Source organism: Pituophis catenifer, unplaced genomic scaffold, assembly GCF_029215685.1.
Source record: "Pituophis catenifer annectens isolate HBS135680 unplaced genomic scaffold, rPitCat1.0.hap2 SCAF_1, whole genome shotgun sequence".
NCBI classification, from domain to species: Eukaryota; Metazoa; Chordata; class Lepidosauria; order Squamata; family Colubridae; genus Pituophis; species Pituophis catenifer.
The window spans coordinates 53,136,764-53,162,014 of NW_027256881.1; the positions used below are offsets into that span (position 1 = coordinate 53,136,764).

At 38.5% G+C, this 25,251-nt stretch overlaps 1 protein-coding gene across 1 annotated transcript in view; it reads left to right on the forward strand.

The window, feature by feature from the left end:
- Nucleotides 1-12,540: 12,540 nt before the first annotated feature.
- LOC139327637 (calpain-14-like) overlaps nucleotides 12,541-25,251 on the forward strand; it is a 41,690-nt gene continuing 28,979 nt past the window's right edge. The window contains exons 1-8 of the mRNA XM_070957514.1: nucleotides 12,541-12,789; nucleotides 15,039-15,108; nucleotides 15,962-16,083; nucleotides 16,935-17,071; nucleotides 17,187-17,361; nucleotides 18,075-18,140; nucleotides 20,893-20,978; nucleotides 22,438-22,512. Coding sequence (XP_070813615.1) covers nucleotides 12,541-12,789; nucleotides 15,039-15,108; nucleotides 15,962-16,083; nucleotides 16,935-17,071; nucleotides 17,187-17,361; nucleotides 18,075-18,140; nucleotides 20,893-20,978; nucleotides 22,438-22,512 — 980 coding nt within the window. The remainder of the gene's footprint in view (nucleotides 12,790-15,038; nucleotides 15,109-15,961; nucleotides 16,084-16,934; nucleotides 17,072-17,186; nucleotides 17,362-18,074; nucleotides 18,141-20,892; nucleotides 20,979-22,437; nucleotides 22,513-25,251) is intronic.

Consider the following 25,251-nt stretch of genomic DNA (forward strand, 5'->3'; position numbering starts at 1 on the left):
TTGAAACAGTTTATGTCCAGGATGTGAGGGGTCTGTAAATATTTTCACAGCCCTCTTTTTGATTTGTGCAGTATACAGGTCCTCAATGGAATGCAGGTTGGTAGTAATTGTTTTTTCTGCAGTTCTAATTATCCTCTGAAGTCTGTATCTGTCTTGTTGGGTTGCAGAACCAAACCAGACAGTTATAGAGGTGCACATGACAGACTCAATAATTCCTCTGTAGAATTGTATCAGCAGCTCCTTGGGCAGTTTGAGCTTTCTGAGTTGGCGCAGAAAGAACATTCTCTGTTGTGCTTTTTTGATGATGTTTTTGATGTTAGGTGTTAGGTCTTGAGATATGGTAGAACCTAGAAATTTGAAGGTCTCTACTGTTAATACTGTGTTGTCTAGTATTTTAAGAGGTGGAATATGGGAGGGTTTCTCCTAAAGTCCACCACCATTTTTATGGTTTTGAGTGTGCTCAGTTCCAGATTGTTCTGGTCACACCACGAGGCTAGTTGTTCAACCTTCTGTCTGTATGCGGATTCATCATTGTCTCGAATGAGACCGATCACTGTTGTATCATCTGCAAATTTCAGAAGTTTAACAGATGGATTGTAAGAGATGCAGTCATTGATATATAGAGAGAAGAGAAGTGAAGAGAGCACACAGCCTTGTGGAGTCCCTGTGTTAATTGTACAGGTATCTGATGTGATTCTGTTTAGCTTCACTTGCTGCTTCTTGTCTGTTAGCAAGCTTATGATCCATTTACAAGTGTGTTCAGATATCGCTAGTTGGTTTAGCTTAGTTAGAAGAATGTCTGGAATGATGGTGTTGAATGCTGAACTAAAGTCTACAAAGAGGACCCTTGTGTAGGTCTTTGGAGATTCAAGATGTTGTAGGATGTAATGCAGAGCCATATTAACAGCATCATCTGTTGATCTATTTGTTCGTTATGCAAATTGCAAGGTGTCTAACAGCAGATCCATGATGGTTTTCAAGTGAGACAGCACTAGCCGTTCAAAGGTTTTCATAACTACAGATTTTAGAGCAACTTGTCTGTAGTCGTTCAGTTCCTTGATGGTGGGCTTCTTCAGCACTGGGATGATAATAGAGCATTTGAAGCAAGAAGGAACATAGCACATCTCTAGTGATTTATTGAAGATACGGGTGAAGATGGGGGCCAATTGGTCAGCACAGACTTTTAAGCAAGAAGGAGTTATCTTGTCTGGGCCTGGAGATTTTCCTGGCTTTTGTCTGTGAAATAGGTCTTGCACTTCCTTTTCTGTGATCACTAGGGGTTGTGAACCCAACGGGATGCAGTCAGTTGTAGGAGGTTTGGCTGTTGTTGGTGTGTCTGAGATGGGGGTTGTGGAGATAGGTGGCTGTAGTTTCCTTTCAAACCTGCAGTAAAACCCGTTCAGGTCATCTGCCAGTTGTTGATTTCCTTCAGCCTGGGAAGGAGATTTGCCATAGCCGGTGATATTTTTAAGAGTTTTCCACATATTTGCTGGTTCATTTGTTGAGAACTGATTCTTTAGCTTTTCAGAGTAGCTTCATTTTGCTGCTCTGATCTCCTTTGTTAATACATTTCTGGCCTGATTGTACAGCATTTTATCACCTTTTCTGTAGGCTTCCTCTTTGGAATGATGTATTAAACATTGTGGAGACTATTAAGGGAAAATTTGGATTGTCCCAGGCTAGCTGGGGGAGTTTAAATCCATCTAGAAGGTCTGCAGATGGTGAAAGTTTGACCTTCACAATTACCTGTAGCAGTTTCTGTAGAATCTAAGTCTGTCCATATCTTTTGTCTGGTATTATTATGGTTCGTCTTGCAGTCAATCAGATGTTCAGACTGGATTTGGCATTTTTATCCACGGATAAAAGGATTTATACCAAGGATTTGGGATAGGCAGATGTTGTGTTTGATGGTGTTGGAGGTATCGTCGCAGCATGTAAGCTGAGCCAAGTAAACCTGTCTTTTGCAATTATTATGATGGTGAATTATTAAAGTGGCCTTTCATCAGGGGTTGGTTCTACTTACCTTTATACCGGTTCGCAGTGGGGCTGCAAGCGCAGAAGCTTCTGCACATGTGCAGAAGCATTTTGATGATGTCGGGATCAGTGGGCGGAGCCTCCCGCCAGTTTTACTACTGGTTCTATAGAATCGGTGCGAACCGGGGGCAACCCACTACTGCCTTTCATGAATATTAGCCCCCAATATTAGATAAGAAAGAGCCTCTGTTAACCCTAACCCTGCCAGATCAATTCAAGATCCATATCGCCAGAACTACTTGTTTTTTTTATCCAGAAGCTCAGACATCTACAAACAAATGCAGGCTTACATCTTCCTTGCTTCACTTTTAAACAAACATCTTTGCTCATTCATACACACATGTATATATTCTCAACTCATAGTTTAGCTGGCCAGGCTATCTACAGTATGTGTTCCAAAGCTTCAAGATGGGATACCTACATTTAATATTTGTTCTGTGTTAGGGTTTCCAAGGACTACAGTTCCCATACATTTCCATATCTTCCAACACAGCTTGGCCATTTCATCAAAGCTTGACCAATGCCATCTTAGCATACTACCTGGTACTTTCTCTCTAGAATGTTATTTTCTCATTCAAACCATATGAGAGCAATTTGTTGTTTTGAGAACCATATTTTGTTGTGTCTTCTTCAGACTCTTCATTCTGGTACTTTTCCACATAATTAAATGATTATGCCTTTTTAGCCTGCATTGAATGAGTTTTCCATATTCAGTTTTTCATTCATGTCCATTCAGATAAATATGTGGAATAAAACCACCTACTATTGTTTTTCCACAGCATTATATAAGGCTGGCATTATATGACAGTTGCAATATGCTGGCATTAGTAACTAATACATGGATCATTAATTTGGGTGTTCATGCTTAATACATTCTAACAGAGTGCTCATGTGTATACACTGTACAATATTCAGTGTGGAAATGTAGCTCTTGTGGATAAGGTGGGAGAGAATGGTTTTAAGGCAGTATCTTTAAGACAATATGGGGACACAATGGCTCAGCAGTTAAAAGGGGATAAGTTTGTCAGTTGGAAAGCTGACAGCCCGGGTTCGAGACCCGAGCACTTCATGGTGGGGTAAGCTCCTTTACTTGTCCCAGCTCCTGCCAACCTAGCAGTTTGAAAGCATGCAACTGTGAGTAGATAAATAGATACCACTTTGGTGGGAAGGTAATAGCATTTCATGCACTTCGGCATATAGTCATGCTGACCACATGACTACGGAAGTGTCTTTGGACAATGCTTGTTCCCTCAGCTAAGAAACAGAGAGGAGCCCAGGGTTGGATATGATTGGACAGGGGAAACTTTTACCTTTACCTTTAGGGCATGGAGTAGTTTTAGGGCCCTCCACCTGTAGTTGTGGATAACAGAAAAATGGGTAATCAATAAAAAGTGCTTCAAAATTATTCTCTGGAATTTATATAATTACAGCAATAGAATGCAGTTGGCAGATTGCTCACAGACTTTGTCCCCTGACTGTTCTTAGCACATTTTCTTCAGTTGATTAATTTCTGGGCACTGATATATCTCTGCGTGTTTATATTTGTGTGTGCAATTGTGCTCATGTTTGTATAGAATATTTTTTTAGTATGTTGGAGAGAAGTGGCAAGACTCTGCCTCCCCTCCCCCCTGCCCACACCCAAAAAACATCAAAATTTATAGCGTGTGCTGGATATCTATTAAAAATACAGATGCATTCCGGTGGCATGAGTGTGACCCAGGCGTCATCTGTTTATGCTGCACGATTTGGAAGGGAAAAACAAAACCATAAACAGAGGAGGAAGTAAAAAGAGGAGAATCATGATGTAATTCTACCTGCTGTGAAGACTCTCAGAAGCCACTTTTTATCCTTATTTCCTTTTTAATTTTTTTTTCTTTTTCTTTTTTGCCTTATTCGCATTTTAGCTTCCCCCCCTCTTCTACTTTATGTTAGGTTGCATTAGTTGTTAACCTTCCTTTTAAAAAGTTTTAATAAAAGTTATATATATATATATAAAAACAGAGGAGGAAGTGCCTTTTTGTATATCTGCAAAGTATGTGTCATTTTTCAGATGATCTGACAGATTGCTTCAGGTAAGTCATGTGACCAGCAAAACTTCAAAAACCTCTACTATTACACAGCACTTAGAACCCAGCTTTTGAACAGGTATCTTCCTTGAACTTGGTGAGTAGGTCTTAGCCTTACATACATAGGAGAATATGGTATATGCATATCAAAATTGTTTAAATAAGATATTGTTTTAGCATCACAAAATTGTCCACTAAATTGACAAGGTTTCTCTTCTGGAATTTATTACTTTATTTGGGACAAGAGAAGGTATTCGGACAAGGTACGTCTTCCACGGTATAGACAAAAGTCAGCCTGTTAAAATGTTAGAGCTTCATTGCTTTTGCCAGCTAAGGGTTTAATATAAAAGGCACTCTTAATTAAATGAAGTGATTTTTAAATTTACAATCAATTTTCCTTAATTTTAAAATTTAACTATACTACAGTTAAGCTCTACTTTAACTATGGGAATTGAAGTCCCCTATTGTGCTATGCTGAGAAATATATATATTTTTTCCTGTGGCAGGATTGGCTTCATTACTTGTCAAGCCTGGTGATTGGCTCCTTGTCTCATTTTTAGTTTTTATAAAATGGTGGAGATTCTTGACTAGATCTTTTATCTCTTTAAATTTGGCAAATAACCATGGTTGGCATATGGCATATGGATATGATCAGAGTCAGGCAATCAGAGTAGCACTGGAGAAGAAACAACATTGTACCTTTTCTTCCCAGTGAAAAACATCCCCACGAATTCATTTTTTCAAAAAAATTAGATTTATAGGCTGCATGAAATCACTTTTTCTAAAATGGGAAAATATGTTTAGAAGGCAAAGTGATTTTCAGTAGAAATATAGCATGAATTCTGAGATCTGGTAATGGATAATGCCTTTCATACTTTGTTCATTAGACCAATAATTCAGTACATTGCTAGGAATCCTGAGTTTTGAAACACCAAGTACTAGTAAGGAAAATTATATTATTCTTCATATTTCTCTGATCTTTTTTTAGCTAATTTCATTCCCAAAATAACTTCTAAGAATGTATGTCCATATACCCTATACTTTCCAAAATACTACATGCTCTTATGAATGTTCCTATTAATAAAGATGTCAGTGTTTTGATTACTGTTTATTTTTAATATTTGAAATAAATCTGATCATTTTAACAAGTGACATGATCTGATTTTAACTACAAAATGTAATGTGCATAATTTTGTTGGTTTAAAACCAAACTAACTATTTGATTTGTATGCTTTCCCTTTATTAATTCTGATTTAATTAATAATTCCTGACAATTAAGACACAATGCAGTGTTCTTTTCTCCATTCTGTTCCATCAGTTTTCTAATATCTCATTGTAAGCAATGAGTTTTATAGTTTCTAAATTAAACTGATGACTGTATCCAAAGCAAGTTTTTGGCTACATGTTTATGAGGGATTTTCACATTGCTTTGGATTTATAGCAAAAGTTCCATGTGATCCTTTTCTCTTCTTGTGTGGCCAGTCAGTACTTGTTCAAGAGACATTTTGTGAGTTCACTGCATTTTGTAGACAGTGGAATCTTAATACAGTTAATAATAATCTTTCACTGACAATGAAATATTTTTCATATTAATATTATAATTTCTGGATGATATTGGATATCATTCTAATATCTATTTTGTTGTCATTTCTCTGGCAGTACCTAACATGCTCTCTTTTTTTAAATGACACAGTAATTCGAGTGTCATTTAATGAAATATTCCATTGATCCAGCAGACTTGGAAAGTTCTAGCTTAGGCAGGGTGGTACTGTAACATCATATTACTTTAGGAAATACTATTCTACTGTTCTAGATCCACATTTTCCTGAGTATGTCATTTTGGGCAGTGGTGCTAGGTGAGGAGCAGTTGAGCTGCTTGCTATTCCTGTGGTTAGTGTTCTAGGACTTGGCATCTCTCCTCTGCTTTAAGGTCTATCTTAAATTTCTGGGAGTTTAATCCATATCCAGATCATACCCAATTATGTATTTCCACCAAAAGGTCAAGGTGGTGATACTATGTAGTTCTTATTATCCCTTACTATGTTTTGTGGCCCGCCAGCAGAGCTGGCAGCAGATTTGGACAGTGAGGAGGTTGGGGAGGAATGTGGGCAAGTCCTGGAGTCTGGGGAAGGCTTGGACGATGGCTCTGAGTTGGAGGCAGAGAAGGGGCCAAGGCCATCTGGGAGTTCTTTGTTGCCTCCGGAGTCTCTGGAGTCTGACATCAGTGAGGTAGAAGAACAGTGTGAGCCTGTTCCCATTGTGCGCATGCGCAAAGCTGCCAGGAGACAGGAACAATTAAGGAAACAGGGTCCACTTGGGAGTAAGGCTTGGAGATGATTGGCCCCTCCCATAAGACATAAAAGAGAAGCGAACAGGACGTGAGCTTTTGCAGGAAGCAATTAGTTCATCTGGTCACTAAAGCTCTGGAAAAGCTCTGTTTGACTCTGCTAAGTTTGGCCTTGCCCTGCATTTGGCAATTAGTTCTCTGGCAGCATTCCAAGGGAGATAAGGTGAGTGTTTGTAAACATTCTTCTGAAAGACTGTTTATCAAGCCTTGCAGACTGTAAATGAAAGTAATTTACAGCTGTATGAATTAAAGAGGTTTGCCGGGACTAAGAATAGAATAGAATAGAATAGAATAGAATAGAATAGAATAGAATAGAATAGAATAGAATAGAATAGAATAGAATAGAATTCTTTATTGACCAAATGTGTTTGGACACACAAGGAATTTGTCTTTGGTGCATATGCTCTCAATGTACATAATAGTCTTTCTTTTGCTATATGTTTTTATTCTATTCTATTCTATTAGATAATCAATGATTATCTAGAATCATTGAAATATGGAGGCAAATAAATATTGAAGTAAAGAGAGTCCTAGGCTGCATTAAGAGAGGGATGGAATCAAGATCACATGAACTGTTAATACCACTCTATAATGCCTTGGTAAGGCCGCACTTGGAATACTGCATCCAGTTTTAGATGCCACAATGTAAAAAAAGATGTTGAGACTCTGGAAAGAGTACAGAAAAGAGCACCAAAGATGATTAGGGGACTGGAGGCTAAAACATAAAGACTGGTTACTAGAGTTGAGTATCGCTAGTTTAATGAAAAGAAGGATTAGGGTTGACATGATAGCAGTGTTCCAATATTTGAGGAGTGAGGGTGTCAACCTATTCTCCAAAGAACCTGAAGGTAGGACAAGAAGCAATGGGTGGAAATTAATCAAGAAGAGAAGCAACCTAGAACTAAGGAGAAATTTCCTGAGATTTAGAACAATTAATTAGTAGTACAACTTATCTCCAGAAATTGTGGATGCTCCAATAGCGGAAGTTTTTAAGAAGAGATTGGACAACCATTTGTCTGAAATGGTATAGGGTTTCCTACCTGAGCAAGGGGTTGGACTAAAATACTTCCAAGGTCCCTTTCAACTCTGTTATTCTGTTAGATGATAAATAGATGGATGAGAGATAGATAGATAGAGAGATAGATAGATAGATAGATAGATAGATAGATAGATAGATAGAAGATGATAGACCAGGGGTGTCAAACTGGCAGCCCACGGGCCGGATGCATCACGTGCAGGCCATACCACCCAGCTCCATGAATGGGAAAAACGTCGCAAAATGTCACCTGATGGCAATGTGACACATGTGTGATAGACAGACATACATACATAAAGACAGACAGACAGACAGACAGACAGACAGATGATAGATATGATAGATAGATAGATAGATAGATAGATAGATAGATGACAACAGACAGTAATATAATCACTTAGCAGTCAGATTTGAACTTTAACTGTGATTTAACATAGGACAATTGACTTAACAGTGTAGGGTTAATCCATTGTTTGACTTTTGATCATGATCTGTTTCTTGACAAATACTATAAAAATCCATTCTTTTTCCAGTTTTCTGAATAATTGGCATAGTTTCTTACATCATTATATTTTTATATTTTCAATGCAAAGTTACATTACAAATTGTCAAGGATACATATCTTGTGTGGCATTTTTATAGTTTAAAAAATTCATACTCTTTTTCATTGTTGAGCACCATTATTAATCTGATTCTGCCTTCAAAGAAGCTTATATAACTGTGGCTTCAAGCTAAGGTTTTCCTTACATATATTGAAAGAAATGTTGGTTTTTGCAATAATATTTAAAAAGAAATTATGAAACAGCAGTTTATTTTGATTAGTGGCTATATCCAGCAAATGCAAATATTCTCAGATCATTCATCCATCTAGCTCTCTAGCGGGGGTGAAATCCAGCAGGTTCTGACAGGTTCTGGAGAACTGGTAGCGGAAATTTTGAGTAGTTTGGAGAACCGGCAAATACCACCTCAGGCTGGCCCCAGAGTGGGGTGGGAATGGAGATTTTACAGTATCCTTCCCCTGCCACGCCCACCAAGCCATACCACGCCCACCAAGCCACATCCACAGAACTGGTAGTAAATAAAATTGGATTTCACCACTGCTCTCTAGTAATGTAATTTATAGTTATTCTGTTTTTACAATTTCTTTAAAAAAACATTTTGGTTTTATTCATTAGACATATTGAAAACCTTAATGCAAATCTATCCTACAGAATGTAGCTGAGATCTATATACTTGGAACAGGCAACAAAGTGGTTCCAATTTTACAAGGCCTTCAGTAGTCCCCTAGAAGCAGATTTCTGAGAAGAAAGTGATGTGCTGTTCTGGCACTTCTATAAGCATGGAGGAAGAAGAAGAAAAGAAAAAGAAAAGCAGTTGTAATGCTCATCTGAGTTGAGATGCTAATACTTTGGAATAAATACTTACAGGCTGATAGTCTCATTCAGTGAGAACTGAGCAAAACTTCAGCACTTGAACGCAGGACAAGAAGCAATGGATGGAAACTAATCAAGGAGAGAAGCAAGATAGAATTAAGGAGAAATTTTCTCATAGTTAGAACAATTAACCAGTGGAACGGTTTGCCTTCAGAAGTTGTGGGTGCTCCAACACTGAAGATTTTAAAGAAGAGATTGGACAACTATTTGTCTGAAGTGGTACAGGGTTTCCTGCTTGAGCAGGAGGTTGGACTAGAAGACCTCCAAGGTCCCTTCCAATTCTGTTATTCAGAAGTAGAAGTTTCTGGTTGCTTCCAACACTGTTGGAACATTTTAAGATGAAAAATGAGAAATAAGTCCATATAACTTTTCTTACTGCATGTTTGTAACCATACCTAGAAAAAAAGGGAATTGTATCATACCACACCACCAGCATCATAGAATAGTGGATACCCAGGTGACTTAACTAATATGTGTTACTATCAGTGTTGTGACCTATTTGAATCTTTGGCCAAATAGCTTAATTGCGGGACTTTGCACAGATTCATCTTGCATGCTGATTACACCCTTTCTGGGAACAGGAGTACTTGCTCATTGTCACTCATGTCCTGGTGACTTCCTGGCTAGATTACTGCAACAGAATATACATGGGCTGCACTTGAAGACCATCTAAATATTACTACTAGTTCAGAATGCAGCAGCACACATAGTTCTGGGCACTCCATAGTCTGCTCCTTTTATACTGTTGCTGCACAAGCTGTAATAGCTTCCAATTTCTTTTCAGGTGCAATTCAAAATGCTGGTTATTACCTTTAAAACCCTGAGTGGTCAGATTATATGAGGAATGGCCTCTGCCTTTGGATATTTGCCCATGCCACAAGGTCAGATAGGGTAGTCATGCCTCAGGTCTCTTCCTTTAAATTTATTTATTTATTTATTTATTTATTTATTTATTTATTTATTTATTTATTTATTTATTTATTTATTTATTTATCTTATATGCCGCCCTCTCTCTGAAAAGGACTCAGGGCGGCTCACAGCAATAAAAAAGACAAATCAATATTAGATGGTAAAAACCATTAAAACTCCCCTTAAAAACCCCTTCAGTCCAATTGGGCCGGTTGAAATAACCATGTCTTAAGGTCACGGCGGAAAGAGCGCAGGTCAGGGGCCACCCAGAGCTCCAGGGGGAGTTGATTCCATAAAGTACGTGCGGCCACAGAGAAGGCCCGTTTCCTAGGAGTCACCAGACGACACTGACTGGTCGACGGCACTCCAAGGAGGCCCTCTCTGTGGGAACGCACCGGGCGATGGGGAACTGTCGCTGGCTGCAGATGGTCCGTCAGGTACCCTGGGCCTAAGCCATGTAGGGCTTTATAGGTGATAACCAGCACCTTGAATCTCACCCGGAGGACACATGTGGGGAGGGGTGGATGCTTGCTTTTGGGGGAACTGGGAGATTTTGTAATATTTTTTTTTATTTATTTTGCTTGATGTTTTTAGTCTTGTTTTGTGATCTGCCCATGAGGGGTCCTTGGTGCTGTCTGAGCTTGGTTGTTTTCTTGCAGATGTTTCATTGCCCAAATTAGGTAACATCATCAGTGCAGTTTTGGGTAATGAAATGTCTGCAAGAAGACAACCAAGTTCAGAGAGCACCAAGGACCTCTCATTATAACATATAAAATGAGCAGCTGTATAAGCAAACAAATGAATGTCTGAACTATGTCTAAAAACAGTTTATCTGCGATGGTGAACTGATTCTCCAGGCATATGATCTCTGTATATCATGCCAAGCATGCAGTCAGCCAAGAACAGGATCGGCAAATGTGTGGTCAAGCAGGGAAATCTAACATCCTGGCATGCAATCTCACTCCTTCTTGTTCTTTGCAGAAAGTATGGACAATCATGCAAATTGCTGGTGTGAAAATCTAGTGAATTACTGGATGAATGGAAATTTTACGTGACCTTCCTTGGTCCCAAACCAACAATTTGTTTCCTGTTTTGCCAAGCTTAGGGAGCATGCATAATAGTATATGGAATGATCATATCTATCTAACTACTGATATATTTTTGTTGCCTTTAAATCAATGTTAACACACTGACTGCCCGGACTTGTCCCTGAGGTTTTCTTGGCAAGACTTTCAGAAACCTTCTTCCTGAAGCAGTGAGAGAATGACTGGCTGAAAGTCACTTAGCTGGCTTCATACCTAAGAACTCACCATCTTCTGGTTTCTAGCCTTGTACCTTAACCACTACACAAAGTGGTTCTCGATTATATCTCTACCTAAGCACAGCCTTGAGAGACTGGCCATTTTATTTAGCAATTTTCTAAGTGCTCTAAGAACATTTAGTCAGGATATGGCTGTCAAACTGAGAATCACTCCCCCCCCATTACAAACACCCTAAATGAAATCTTTACGTACAAAGTAAGTTTAATGTTTAATCTTGGAAGGAGGAGCTCATTGGGGATTTTCAAAGTAATAATTAGGATATCCAAAAAAAGAGGATAAAGTGGGATTTTTGATTTTGATTGACCATGATTGACCGGGCTGGCCTGATTCCATGTTGGTTTTAAAGTTTGATACTGATTTTTAATTGAAATGTTTTAAATTATGGGCCAAATTTCATTTAATTATTTTTAAAATTATTTTGGCTGTTCACCGCCCTGAGTCCGAAAGGGGAAGGGCAGTATACAAATTTAATAAAAGATAAAGAAGAAAGAAGACCATATGAGAGTATATTTTATGATTTTGAAGAATGCTCTGAAGACTTTTCTTAAAACCATCAAATGACTCTTAAGCACATTATTATCTGTGCGAAATATTCTGAGAATACACTTTCTAGAGGTGGGAGATATTTGGTTTTAAAGTAGTTAGGATTAGTATAGTCAGGAATCAGAGCTGTACACCAAAACTCTAGCTGCAAAGTATAAAGCTATTAAAACTATTTTTCCCTGTCTGTTTTAAATAGTAATGCTTAAGAAGAATAAATATATTTTTTTGTTTAATAGTCCTGTAATTTTTGTGGCATATTATATGCTCAACTAATTTCCTTCCTTTTATTCAGTAAAAGCTGATTCTGAAATCCATATGACCTACATGGGCATATACCAGTTTAGATCATTGTACTGACTTCAGTATAATTCTGGTGTGGTTTCAAAGAAGAGTTAATAATAATATGTGCCATTTTTCAAAATATGACATCATCTACACCAGTCAGGCATTCTTTAGAAATCCAGATTAAAAAGACTGTTTCTACAGCACAGACTGAAGTTCTTTATTTGTTTTTAATGTGCTTTGTATGCTATCTCTTTTCTCTTTTGAATTCCACTTTCCCTCCCAGAAACTTAGGGTGGTGTACATGATTCTTTGTTTGCTTTTTAAAATGTGATGTTGAAAAATCAACCCACTTTGTTCCTTAATATGATACATCCCGCAATGTTGTAATTGCCCGGGAAGAGCCATAGAGTAAGTGAGCGAATGAACTTGCTTGCTTATTTACTTATTTACTTATTTAAAATGGTATCTTTCCAAACAGGTCAAATTTGGATTGAAGAACATCTAGCTTTGGAAAAGGGAGTTAGAACCACTACACAGATCCAGAACAACATTTTGGGACACAGTTATGCCTTTTCGGCAGCTACTTTGCATACGCCAACAGAAGAGGAAGCGACAGCAATGGCGGCCCTCGAAGACAAAAAGCTTCGCAGAGCCCAATAAGCTTAGCCAACAGAACTATCACAATTTGCTGGCAGAATGCTTGAAGAAAGGGTGTTTGTTTGAAGACCTGTCCTTCCCAGCAGATGTGAGATCCATAGGCATAGGACCATTGCTCCAGAAATTGCCTCAAAAGATACAGTGGAAGAGGCCACATGTAAGTGATGCAATGTGTATTACAGAAACATTTTATTAAAAGAAAGAAAAAAAATGGTTTTCTGAAATCTTAGAAGGTATGGAGGATCTGTTTTACAAAGATAGTCTTTGCTTAATGACCGGTCATTTAGTGACCATTTAAAGTTATGATGGATTCCCAAAAAGACAGTTATGACTGGATTTGAAGTTGGGTGACTCACCCCTGTCACATGGTCACATTTTGGATGCTCGGCAACCAACCTGCCTTTATGGCTGTATGCAGCATCTCATGGTCATGTGACCATGAGTTTTTGCCAGAAACCAGTGTTTACTTTCAGTTTTCAGTAAAAACCACCCATTGTGGACAATAAGTTGATTTAAAAAGCATGACGTTAGCTTAATGACTGCCACATAAAAAATTGTGTTGGTCATGTGATGACCTGCTTAAAAACTTGCACAACATACTTACTCTATTCAATTATAAGTTGAAGACTACCCGTGGAGGTATAACATATGTTTTGCAATTCACAGATCCCAAGTTCAAGGCCAGATGATTTAGTTTAAAAAAAAACAAACCAGATAATGGAAAAGTTATTAATTGCAGGCTTCAGAGAGCTACAGTCAGGGTAGATCTACTCAACCCCTTGCCTGTACCAGGGACCCAGTTTTCTGAATGCAGGAATGGAGGTTATATTGTGCTTGCTATTCCCAGCCCATTGCAAATATATCCTGCTCTTGTGTTTTCCAGCATCAGTTCAGAAGTGCTATTTTTTAATATGAGACTTAAGTCCTTCAGAGACTGACTGCTCTAACTGAACCTCTCTTTTCCAGTGACTGACTGCTCTCCTGACTAACATTGCCTTCCCCCCCATTTTTTCTTTTAAAAATACTTGCAGTTGATTCATCAGTGGGCTGTTAACTCAATGAACTATCCTCATCCCTAGAAGTTCATGTTCCGTTTAGCCCTTACATCCTCCAGTGGCTATCCTTTTTATAAATTTCTGCTTAGGCTAAGGTAAAGTAGATTGCCCTTGCTTGCTTGCTTGCTTGCCCTCTGTGCACAAATATAGCTTCCATTCCCTTTATTATTGTTTTTTCCCCAATATCATGAAGTTGCAATCTAGTGATGTTTGATAATACTATCTTTGATAATATGTCAATAGATGAGAATATTTGTAGCTCATGGTTGAACTTGGAGTCCTTGGTGCACCCTCAGTTTGGTTGTTTGGTTGCAGATTTGACAAAGTAACTATCATCATTGGTGGGAGTAGATGAGGGGTTTGCTCCCTATTTATGTGCAGTAGCTTGCCTTATCAGTGTGGGCGGGTGTATGGTTCCCTCCTTGGTAGTTTGATTATGACATTATTTTTCTTTGTTTTTCTGATGTTAATCCCTCCTTATCTGGTTGTAGGTGGTTGGTGAGGATGTTTTTTTTTTAATTTGCTCTTTTTGTTTCCTTCTTAGCTTTTTTATTATCTCTTTTGAATGATGTATAAGTGTGGCTTATGTCTACAATATGTGTCTATTGATGGCTGATTTATCTGAATGCCAAGCTTCCAGGAATTGCCTGATATTTTTGGTTTTATTTGACTTTGGATTTTGGCTTGATATTTCCTTGTTGGTAGATATATTATTCTTGGGCATATAAATGCAGTTTTGAGTGGATCATCATTTTTTTCTCACAAGAATAATACTAGTTTCAGTATTTCCTGGGAAACTAAGAATGCAATTATCTGATTATGAAAGCTCGGGGGATAAACACTGTATCAACAAAAGATGCATTATGTTAAAATATATTCACTTTATCTTTGAAAGAATGAACAGGCTGCAAATTTATGTTTACATGACAAATACATTCTGTTAATATTGATTCCTAAGAAAAGTTTGACTCATCACATTTCTAGGTCTTCTTTTGATTCTCATTTAAATATTCATCACTACCAAATGCCACTGTATTTATGTTTTGACGTATTCAATTCAGAAGTGAAAACGGTAACTTGGTCAGGACTATTCTGATTTCTTGGGACTGGTCTCAAATCATATATTATAATGCTGGCAGGAAGCACTTATTTGTTTCTAGGTTGATCCTTGTTTATATGCTAGATTACAAACTCCCTATGTTACACTTCTTTCTTGAGTTCCAACATGTTTCCTATAATAGCAAAACAAAGTTGCTTATATTATTATAAATGTATTTATACAATAAGGCACTGTATAAACATAGTCCTGTGTGGGTTTAAAGTGGCTTATATATATACCTATATATTGCAGGAGCTGCACAAGAACCCAATCTTTTATTCTACCAACAAAAAAAGGCTTGCTCTATGCCAAGGACTGATAGGTAAGAACTATTTCAAGAGAGAATGCCATTTGTATGAATATTTAGAATGCGTCAAGGTTTGCTGAATCTACTAGATCCATTTCAAGAACTGTAGCTCTGGAAAAATCCATTCTAACCTGGAATGGTCTAGCAGAAAATAGGCTGTTCCAAATTGATCTATGCAGCCTATATTTGGAATTATCAGAATTCTGCCTCTACTTATTTGGTATATGTGCAGTATAAGCTTAAATGGCTGTATGTTTTTAGATGAAATTTCCAGGAAAGTTAGCCTATGAGAAAGAATAAACTTTCATGGAAGATTCTGACTTGAAATAAAGCAGATTAAAACCAACTGCTCCAATTTAAGTAAAGGACATTTTGCTACCCATTTGGGATTTCTTCAGCAATAATAACATACAAAAATCAAAATATAAAGTCAACTACACAACCATAACTATATGTGAATAGAACAAAAATGCCAATTCTAAAGAAAATACTGTATCTGTAACTTAATTGTGTGAGCTGCCCAGAGTCACAAATGTGAAATGGGCAGCTATACAAATTGAATAAACAAATAAAACTTCACTGCAAGTATAAAAGGTCTGCTTTCTAACCTAAGTTTCAGTTACAAATTTACCACTGAACTTGAAATGCATTCTACACAATAAGGCACAAAGTTATATCTGGCCTCTATTAGACAATTCCTGGTTAATTATAAAAGTAATAAATACCATAAAAAATAAAAAAAAACTTTTTTGCAAAAAAAAAAAGTAATGAATACCTGAATATGTACTGCCTTCTATTTAGTGCCAGAAATAAGGTGAACAAGCAGTTTTTAGGTTACCTTCTGTTTTCTTTAACCATTTTGGCACAGAGAACTGCTGGTTTTTGGCTGCAGTGGAAGCTTTAACATTTCATGAAGACATTTTGTTTAATGTGGTACCACAAAACCAGAGCTTTGAGAGAAAGAAATATGCTGGAATATTTCATTTCAAGGTGAGCATAATCCCCAGTACAGCTACCTGATGAAACATTCTAACTGTAAATATTTACCTTCCCCAACATAGTGCTCTTTAGAGGTTTAGGATAGGAATTGCCATTGCTATGGGCCTTTGCACAAGGGAATAACAAAATAGAGGGAAAATATCTGTCATGATGCCATTGTGTGAATGACGTTTTATGTACCATGCTTTATATTAGTCATGTGAAATAGTAGATGCAGACTACATAATACGTGTGTCATTTGCACAATGATGCATGTGAGATTATTGTGATTAGGATTATTATTGCAAGGAGGAAAACAGCCACATAATCCTGTGAAACAAATCAAAAAGATTATGTAGTCTGGATACTTAACTTTTCAAGCAAGAAAGAGCTTTTCATCGGAAGTGTTTTAATTCTATCAAATGCATGCTCCTCCTTGTCACTTCAGACCCTGGAGATCCATCTTACTTTCATATAACCCGAACTCATCTCTTCAAACATTATTGTTTTGGTCATTATCATATTACTGTTGCAAAAAGTTCACTTATATTTTCCTGCAGTTATGGCTTGATCCAGGGGTGGTATTCACTTACCTTCGCTACTGGTTCACAAATGTGAGCGCACACGTGCCACCTCTGTGCATGCACAGGACCTTCTGCGCATGCGCAGAACATCAAAAATAGGACGTGATGACGTCCGGGTGGGTGGGCGGAGCCTCCCGCAGCCTCCGCTACTGGTTCACCTGAACTGGATACAACTGGCTTGAATACCACCACTGATCACCAATGAGCAGGATTAGATAAAGCCCTTTCTCTGTCTTTGAAACAGGAGCATGATCGTTGTGTGTTCCCTTCCTTTTTCAGTTCTGGCATTTTGGAGAATGGATTGATGTTGTAATAGATGATCGACTACCAGTAAATGAAGCTGGTCAGCTTGTTTTTCTCTCTTCTGTTTATAAGAACCTATTCTGGGGAGCTCTTCTGGAAAAAGCTTATGCCAAGTATGTTATTTCCCTAGCATTCTGTCATGGATCTTATTCAGTCTATTTAAAATCTATTGTTATAATCATCTAACATCCATTTTAAAAAAAATACCTGGCAAAACTCTCTTGGCAGGCTGTGTGGTTCTTATGAAGATCTACAGATTGGGCAAGTGTCGGAAGCTCTGGTAGATTTCACAGGAGGAGTTAATATGACAATAAAGTTGGCTGATGCACCACCTGATCTCTGGGACGTCTTGACAAGAGCAACCTACAGCAGCTCGCTCATGGGATGCCAGACTCATGCAGGGGTAAGCGTTTTCTTTTCTTTTTCTCACATTATTATTAAGAATTTTTGTCCCATATTTCCCTGTATGTCATTTATTGAAGTAAGTGAGACATTTCCCCTCTTAGCTGCCCAACAAAGAACATTATGTGACAAAAGATATTATTTTAATAAAAGAGATGAAAAACAAGATTTTTGGTGCCTTCTGTTAAGAGCGCAAATAAAATACTAAGAACTTTGTTTTTTTTTAAAAAAAAAAACTCTAAAACACTCGCATTAATGAAAGGCATAAATTATTTGTCATTTAAGAGTATCTTTTCTATAGTCCCATCTGTCTGAGAAACATTTTGGAAGGAGTTATATAAATTGTATTATATTCTATACAAATACGTAATTTATTTAAAAATGAAGCCTGCTAATCAGATTTTGATGATTTTACATGTGGAAAGAAAAGATATTGCTGTTATTCTTCTTTTTTGCACTATTCTTTTAAAGCTCAATTTATACTGCACCGCAGCAATTTTCTTATTTTTCTGAGCTGAACATTTTTTTATCCCCATAACTTCACAATAGCTTGCAGAAAGTTTAGTGAGGAGTTTAGCTCAAACTGCTTGCAAGTATTCACAATGAACCAACTACCAGTTGTTTTCGCTTAAAAGCAGACTGTATTGGTTCCACTAGGCATGAAGAAAATAGTTCATAGCATGGTGAAATATATTGATTTTGTTTTTCCTACAGCCAACAAGGGTCCTAGCGAATGGCTTAGTGGCTGGTCACGCCTATGGTGTGACTGGCATTCGAAAGGTAAGTGCACACTTGCTTTGATCATTACAAACATGGTTTCCTTAATGGGTTTATATTCTTACCTTCTATCTTAACATGGCAAGAAAGAAATTTAGAAATAAGATGTGTGTTTAGCATTTTTAAGCAGTGGATGAAGCCAACAGTTCATTTTGAAAATATGGCTTATCTTTATTGACTCATACCTGACTATTTGATTTTCTGGCTTTCATTTTGTATTTCTGGTTATCTGTTGTTTAACTTACTATAACTCAGGATTAGACAACCTTTTGGTGACTGAAGGCCAGATTTAATATTTTTTGTATGCCAAAGGTTACTGTAGTTGGGGCACTAATGCAAGTAGGAAGGCCATGTTGAGACAGGTGGTATCAGAACTTTTTGTTTTGACTTTTCTTAAGCTTCAAGGAAAAGTTTAGTGGAGCTTTTTAAAAACAATATTATGATGCCAGTTTAAGAACTTATACTTTGATGCTTTTGGTGTACATTTTCTACCTCAAAATGAAGAACAATTCTGAAGCTGATGTTCAGCAGCTAAAGACAGAAAAGATTCTTAGGGAGCACAAAATAACAATGTGGATGCTATATGTATTTCAGGCCTTATAGTGTCATTCATTCTTCTTTTCTTTAAACTGCCAAGTTATTCTTGACTAGAAGGAATGGGTATACCTACAAGGATCAGAAAAGTGAGAACCATTTGCTAAATGCACATATTGTATTACGCCACGTTGTGGTTTGCTGCGGGAATCCAGCTAATTTTGTATTTTTCAGTAAGCCATGATTTAGGTTAAGTTGTGAACCAGATAATTTTAACTGCTGTTGCAGATAAACTGCAGTCTCTACAAATAGGCCATAAAAGCCAGTCTGAACTAGTGGTTAAGGCACCAGGCTAGAAAGGAGGAAAATGAGTTCAAGTCCTGCCTTAGGCATGGAAAGCCAGCTGAGTGGTAAAGGCCAACCACTATCTCTCTCTATCCGCCCAACCCACCTTACAGGATTGTTGCTCAGGAGAAAATAGAAAGACGATATGTTGGATACATTTGCCACCTTGAGTTATTTGTAAAAACAACAAAGGTGGGATATAAACAAACAAAAATTGGCTCTTCAAAATCATTAGTTGAGCTATTGAATCTTACCTTAATCAAGCTCATAAAGCTTTGCTGTGTTGCCATTGATGGCAGATAGAAGAGGGTCACTGAAACCTCTGCTTGTAATATTGCCCGTATACAATTCAAGATTAGCTACCATAATACCAAGTCCTGACCACTTCAATGGCCTTTTTGAAACAGAAGTATGGGGGCTCTTAAGGAATATGCTGGGGCCTGCACCTGGAGCAGGGAAAGGACTAGAACAGGGGTCAGCAACCTGCAGCTCTGGAGCTGCATGTGGCTCTTTCACTCCTCTGCTGTGGCTCCCTGTCACTCAAAATATGCATTACAACAGCCAATGTGCAACACCCACCGGCACATGATTTATTGAGCTTTTCAACCCCTAGTAGGCCAACCATGAATAAAGCCAAGAAAATAAAAGTTTCAGAAGAAAACAGAATGTTTAATTCAACTACATATGCTAGCTTTGTGCCGCTCAAGAAATAGTCAGGCACAGGAAGGGTTTTGTAGCTCCCGGTGTTTTCTTTTCAGTGGGAAATGGGTCCAAATGGCTCTTTGAGTGTTTAAGGTTGCAGACCCCTGGACTAGAGCAAAGCAGAAAACACTAGGCAAAAACCTGTATTTTTCTTAGACCAACCCCAACCAATTTATTTATAAGCTGAATCCCCATTCCTCTTACCTTAGCTAGACTTAGAATCACTAACTTCAATAACTGACTGAAAATTCACAGTAATGCGGAAGGGGCTGGGGAAGCACAAAAACCTTTGTAGGGCTGTCACATATAGACTAAAGCTATGGATGATATTTTTCAAAACCTGTGAAGGCACAGAGGCAGCTACGGAGCTGCTTTACCATATTCCCTTTAATGGCATGAATAAAAGATAGAAGAGTAATAGCTAGCCTCTTGTGTAAATCAAAAACAGTAACTGATTCATGAGCTCTGCTGACAGTAGCTAAACTAAGCTAAGCTGAGCAAATTTTATCTTGCTAAAATGAGGACAGTGGGAAATGGAGGGGTCTAGTGTTTCCTTTTGCAAATCACATGGCCAAAATCGTGAGCGCATGCACTATATCTAGTTTCCACTTTGCATACTGAATGCAAGCCACCCAACCACATTTTAACCTAGCATGGTATGTGAAGTCAGCCCATGTGGTTAATTGCTGATTCAGTATGCTGAATAATAGATACTACAAATATATCTCACTGTGGTAAAGAAGACTGGAATTAGATTATTTCTGTATACAGTCTATAGTTCCAATGTTGAATATTGATGGTCAACTTCAGATCCCTCATAGCTCTCTCCATGGTTCTTTATCTTTGTATTTTAGACAGGGCACCCCTTCTAATATAGATTATCCTCTTTAAAGTTAGAATCATAGCCTTCTTCCCAGTTCTCCATCACGTCGCCTGTACATTTGGCTTCTTTTGGCAAATGGCAAACTATTTACTGATGGATAAAACCTGGCAGAATATATTATTGGGCTTATGGAACCTGGATGCCCTTACAAATATTTAGGCATCAAGTTACTCAGTATTTACTAAATCCATACTGGTATCTTGTATTTTACTTAGAAAGTTATAGTTACCCAAAGCAATGGAAAGTTGAAGAATAATTCTTACTGTAGCAATCTGTTATTGTTTCCCAAAGGTGACATGCAAACATGGACCTGAAAATTTAGTAAGGCTAAGAAATCCCTGGGGAAAAGTTGAGTGGAAAGGCGATTGGAGTGACAGGTGAGTCCTTACAGCAAAACGAAGTGACACTTCAGATGGATGCAATCTCAATGCCACCTGCAGGCAGAGATTAACACAGACAAGGTCATCAGTTAGAACACAACACTGAGCTGTTTTGAAAGATCAGACAGCACTAGTGGAACTGAACTTGGGTGAACCTTAAACACATTACCAGAAAATAAAACATGGTGGTGCAGCTGTATGAAAAAGAAACTTTATAACTTTCCCTAGTTTCACCCATGACAGATTAAAATCTCAGCAGTGTGATTTGTTTACTAGGAATTCCATTAGCCCAAATTAATTGGAGACTTTTAAATATGTCTTTATCAAAAGTGAGGATATCAGCAACTTATATAAGCAGTTATGATGGGGGCTGAGAAAATCCATAGGAAGTGAATCTTTTTCTGCTAAAGTTTTGATAAAGCTTTCCTTGATAGCACTGATTTTTAGTTGCGATACTATTTATTTGTTGATTTAAAGATATAGAATTAATAATAGCAGATAAATAAATTTATCTGTAGTTTAACAGAATATGAATGCACTAATTATACAAAAATGAACCTATATATTAACAATAATATATGTGAGGAATCCATAGAAAGTAAATTTACATAGTAAATCAGCTGACTTCTCCTTAAAATATTATTTAAGACTTCTTTATATGCAAAAACATTTTGAGAATTAACTAAAAAAAGAGGGGAAACATTGAATTTAATAAGTATTTATGTATTTTACACTTTTAAATTTAAATTTAAACTGGACTGTTTAACATCCACTCATTCAGCAACTGTATGACGTGCTGAATGAGTCATCATAGTTGTGGCTGTTGTGGTGTCCCTGCAGTCATATTATTGAGTTTCAGGTCAGTGATTGGCTCACAATTATGACATCACAGTGTCCCATGGTCACATGATCACTATTTGTGACCTTCACTGCTGGCTTCTAACAAGCAAAAGGGACGTTGACAGGAGATCGCAAATGGCAATCACATTACCATGGGATATTGTAACCATGCAATATTTGCCTAACAAGATCAACTGGGGCTGACGGAATCGCTGTTGTAAATTGGCATGGTTGCATGACCTCATGCCATATAACCACATTATTTAGTAATAGAATTGCTGGTTCCAATTACCATCAGTAATTGGGGACTTCCAGTAACGAATCAACCAAATTTCAGGTATTATCTGAAAATTCAATTTCCTCTGAATTTTGTAATGCAATTTTCCAACTAAACATTATATATCAGGTAAATAAACATGCCCCATTAATTTAGGGCTGGAGAAATGAGAATAGGTAAATTTTGGGTGTCCAGAGAAAGCTGTAATTCAGCAGAAACTCTTTCTAAACTGAACGTGTTGCCTGGTAGTTCAGACCTTCACTGAACCTGTAATTCTTAATGCATCAAAGCTGAGTGAGCTCTGTTTTACAATCATCTTTTTTTTTCATTTTACTTTAGCTCTGGAAAGTGGGAGCTGCTCAGCCCCAAAGAGAAGATTTTGCTACGAAGAAATTCCGATGATGGAGAATTCTGGTACTTTCATGAAATAATACATGGCTGTGTCTTTCAATCTATTCTTTTCCCAGATGCTTTTGCTCAGTACCGGTATTATTTTGAACAATTTTCTTTGTTTAAGTTCATGCCTCTGAATAGAAGTGGTATTGCTGAAGCAGGGAAAGATGAAAAAGGGAATGGGTATCAGACTGCAGGCCTGTTGCTCCATCACTCATGGGGTGAATACCACACACTTTCTTCAGTGATGTGCTTCACTTGAATCACCTTCCAGTTGAACTCTTCATCAAAGCTTTGCACAGCCACAATAGGTTTACTCAATCCAGGATACCCCTTAGCTCTAGCAATCAGAAATAGTAAAATAAATTATGTGCCAGAAGAATACATCAAATTTTAATATTCAATGTATTCAAATTTTAATATTCAAATGTAGAGCTGGTGTGTAATTATCACGTTAAAACATCTATCAGATAACAAATAAAGATAATAATCAGATATTTGGTGAGTATGTATCAAATTTTCAGTAGTCGGAATCAGAGGTGGTATTCAGCTGGTTTGGGCCAGTTCAAGCGAACTGGTAGTGGCGACCTGTGGGTGGGCCTGCCCACCCGCCCGGATGCAATCCTGTCCTATATCGCTGTGGTTTTGATGCTGCATGTATGAACCCACCAGGGGTGGGTTCTACTTACCTTTACTACCGGTTCGCAATGGGATCACATGCGCAGATCGCTGATGATGACATCTGGGGCAATGGGCGGGACCTCCCACCGGTTTTACTACTGGTTCTTACGAACCGGTCCAAACTGGGGGCAACCCACCATTGGTGTGGAGGGTGCATGTGGAGGGTGCATATGAACGAATTGCTGTGTTTGATGTTGCACGCATGTGCAGATAGTACTTTCTCTCTGACTGGTCACAGTCTGTGTTGGCAGAGGGGCAGAGGTTGACCCCGAGGCACCTTATATGTGGGGCGCCACAGGGATCGGTCCTCTCGCCCCTTCTGTTCAACATTTATGTGAAGCCATTGGGTGAGATCATCCATGGTTCCGGGGTGAAGTATCATCAGCATGCTGATGACACTCAGCTGTACATCTCTACCCCGGACCACCCCAATGATGCCTTTGAAGTGATGTCCCAGTGCCTGGAGGCCGTGCGGATCTGGATGGGGAGAAACAGACTCAGGCTCAACACATCCAATACCGAGTGGCTGTGGTTTCCGGCATCCCGATACAGTCAGTTGGTGCCATCACTGACTATTGGGGGCGAGTCATTACCCCCCAAGGAGAGGGCTCGCAACTTGGGTGTCCTCCTTGATTCACCGCTGTCTTTAGAAGAGCACTTGACGGCTGTGACTGGGAGGAATTTTCATCAGGTTCACCTGATCCGCCAGTTGCGTCCCTTTCTAGATCGGGACTCCTTATGCACGGTCACTCATGCCCTCATCACTTCCCGCCTGGACTACTGCAATGCTCTCTACATGGGACTCCCCTTGAGGAGCACCCAGAGGCTCCAACTGGTGCAGAGTGTGGCCACGCGGGTGGTTATGGGAACGATGTGGTGTTTCCATGTAACACCTCTCCTGTGCGAGCTGCACTGGCTCCCGGTGGTCTTCCGGGTGTGCTTCAAGGTTTTGGTTAACACCTTTAGAGCGCTCTATGACCTAGGACCTGGATATTTATGGGACCACCTGCTGCCACCAGTAGCCTCTCACTGGCCAGTACGCTCTCATAGAGAGGGGCTCCTCCAGGTACCGTTGGCCAAACAGTGTCGACTGGCAGCCCCCAGGGGAAGAGCCTTCTTTGTGGGGGCACCTGCTATCTGGAATGAGCTCCCCCCGGAGATACGGAGGATCCTGGATCTACACACCTTCCACCGCGCCCTCAAGACTTTTTTATTTCAACAGGCCGGCCTGGCCTAATGTTTTCCCTTTTAACTTTTTAAATTGTAAATTGTAAATTTGTCTTCAGTATTGGGGGTGTTTTAATTTGTCCCGGGCCAAATTATCTAATGTGGTTTTATACTGTTTTTTAAATTTTGTAATTTATGTGTTTTACTTTTTGGCTGTTCACTGCCCTGAGTCCTTCGGGAGTAGGGCGGTGTATAAATTTAAGAAAATAAATAAATAAAATAAATAGTGCATGAGAGCAAATTGCTGTGTTTTATGACGCTGCATGCATGTGTGGATGGTGCTTGCGTGAGCTCACATTTCTGGTGCTGGGTGAACTGGTTGCTACAGTATGTGAAGCCCATCTCTGGTCAGAATGAATATGAATATTTGACTCCAATGTATGTAGAGGAGGATTGTTAGAAGCATACCCGAGAGCTAATAAGAGACTCCTGCATAAAGAATATTTAGTTCAGTAAAGAATACTTAGTGACCAATAACAAAGTAGGGATTTTGATGATGTCAGAGAGTAGATGTGTTTAGTTTGCAAACGAAAAAATTAAGGTAGCAATAGAACTTAGACTTATATACCGCTTCACAGTGCTTTATTGCAACTATCTTGAAACTTCCAAAGAGTATTATGCAAAAGAGTATTATGCTAATTCATTTTCCATTGCTCCAGAATTACAATTCTTACAATTAATGGTAAGAAACTGCAGAGAAACACTTTCCTCATTAAATATTAGAAGAACTTCCCAACTATAAGAGTTGGTGTAGTCTCAGAAAGTAATGGATTAAGTAGTGGATCAATTACAGTTATTGCTGCGTTTCTTATATCCGTGATGGCGAACCTATGGCATGTGTGCCACAGGTGG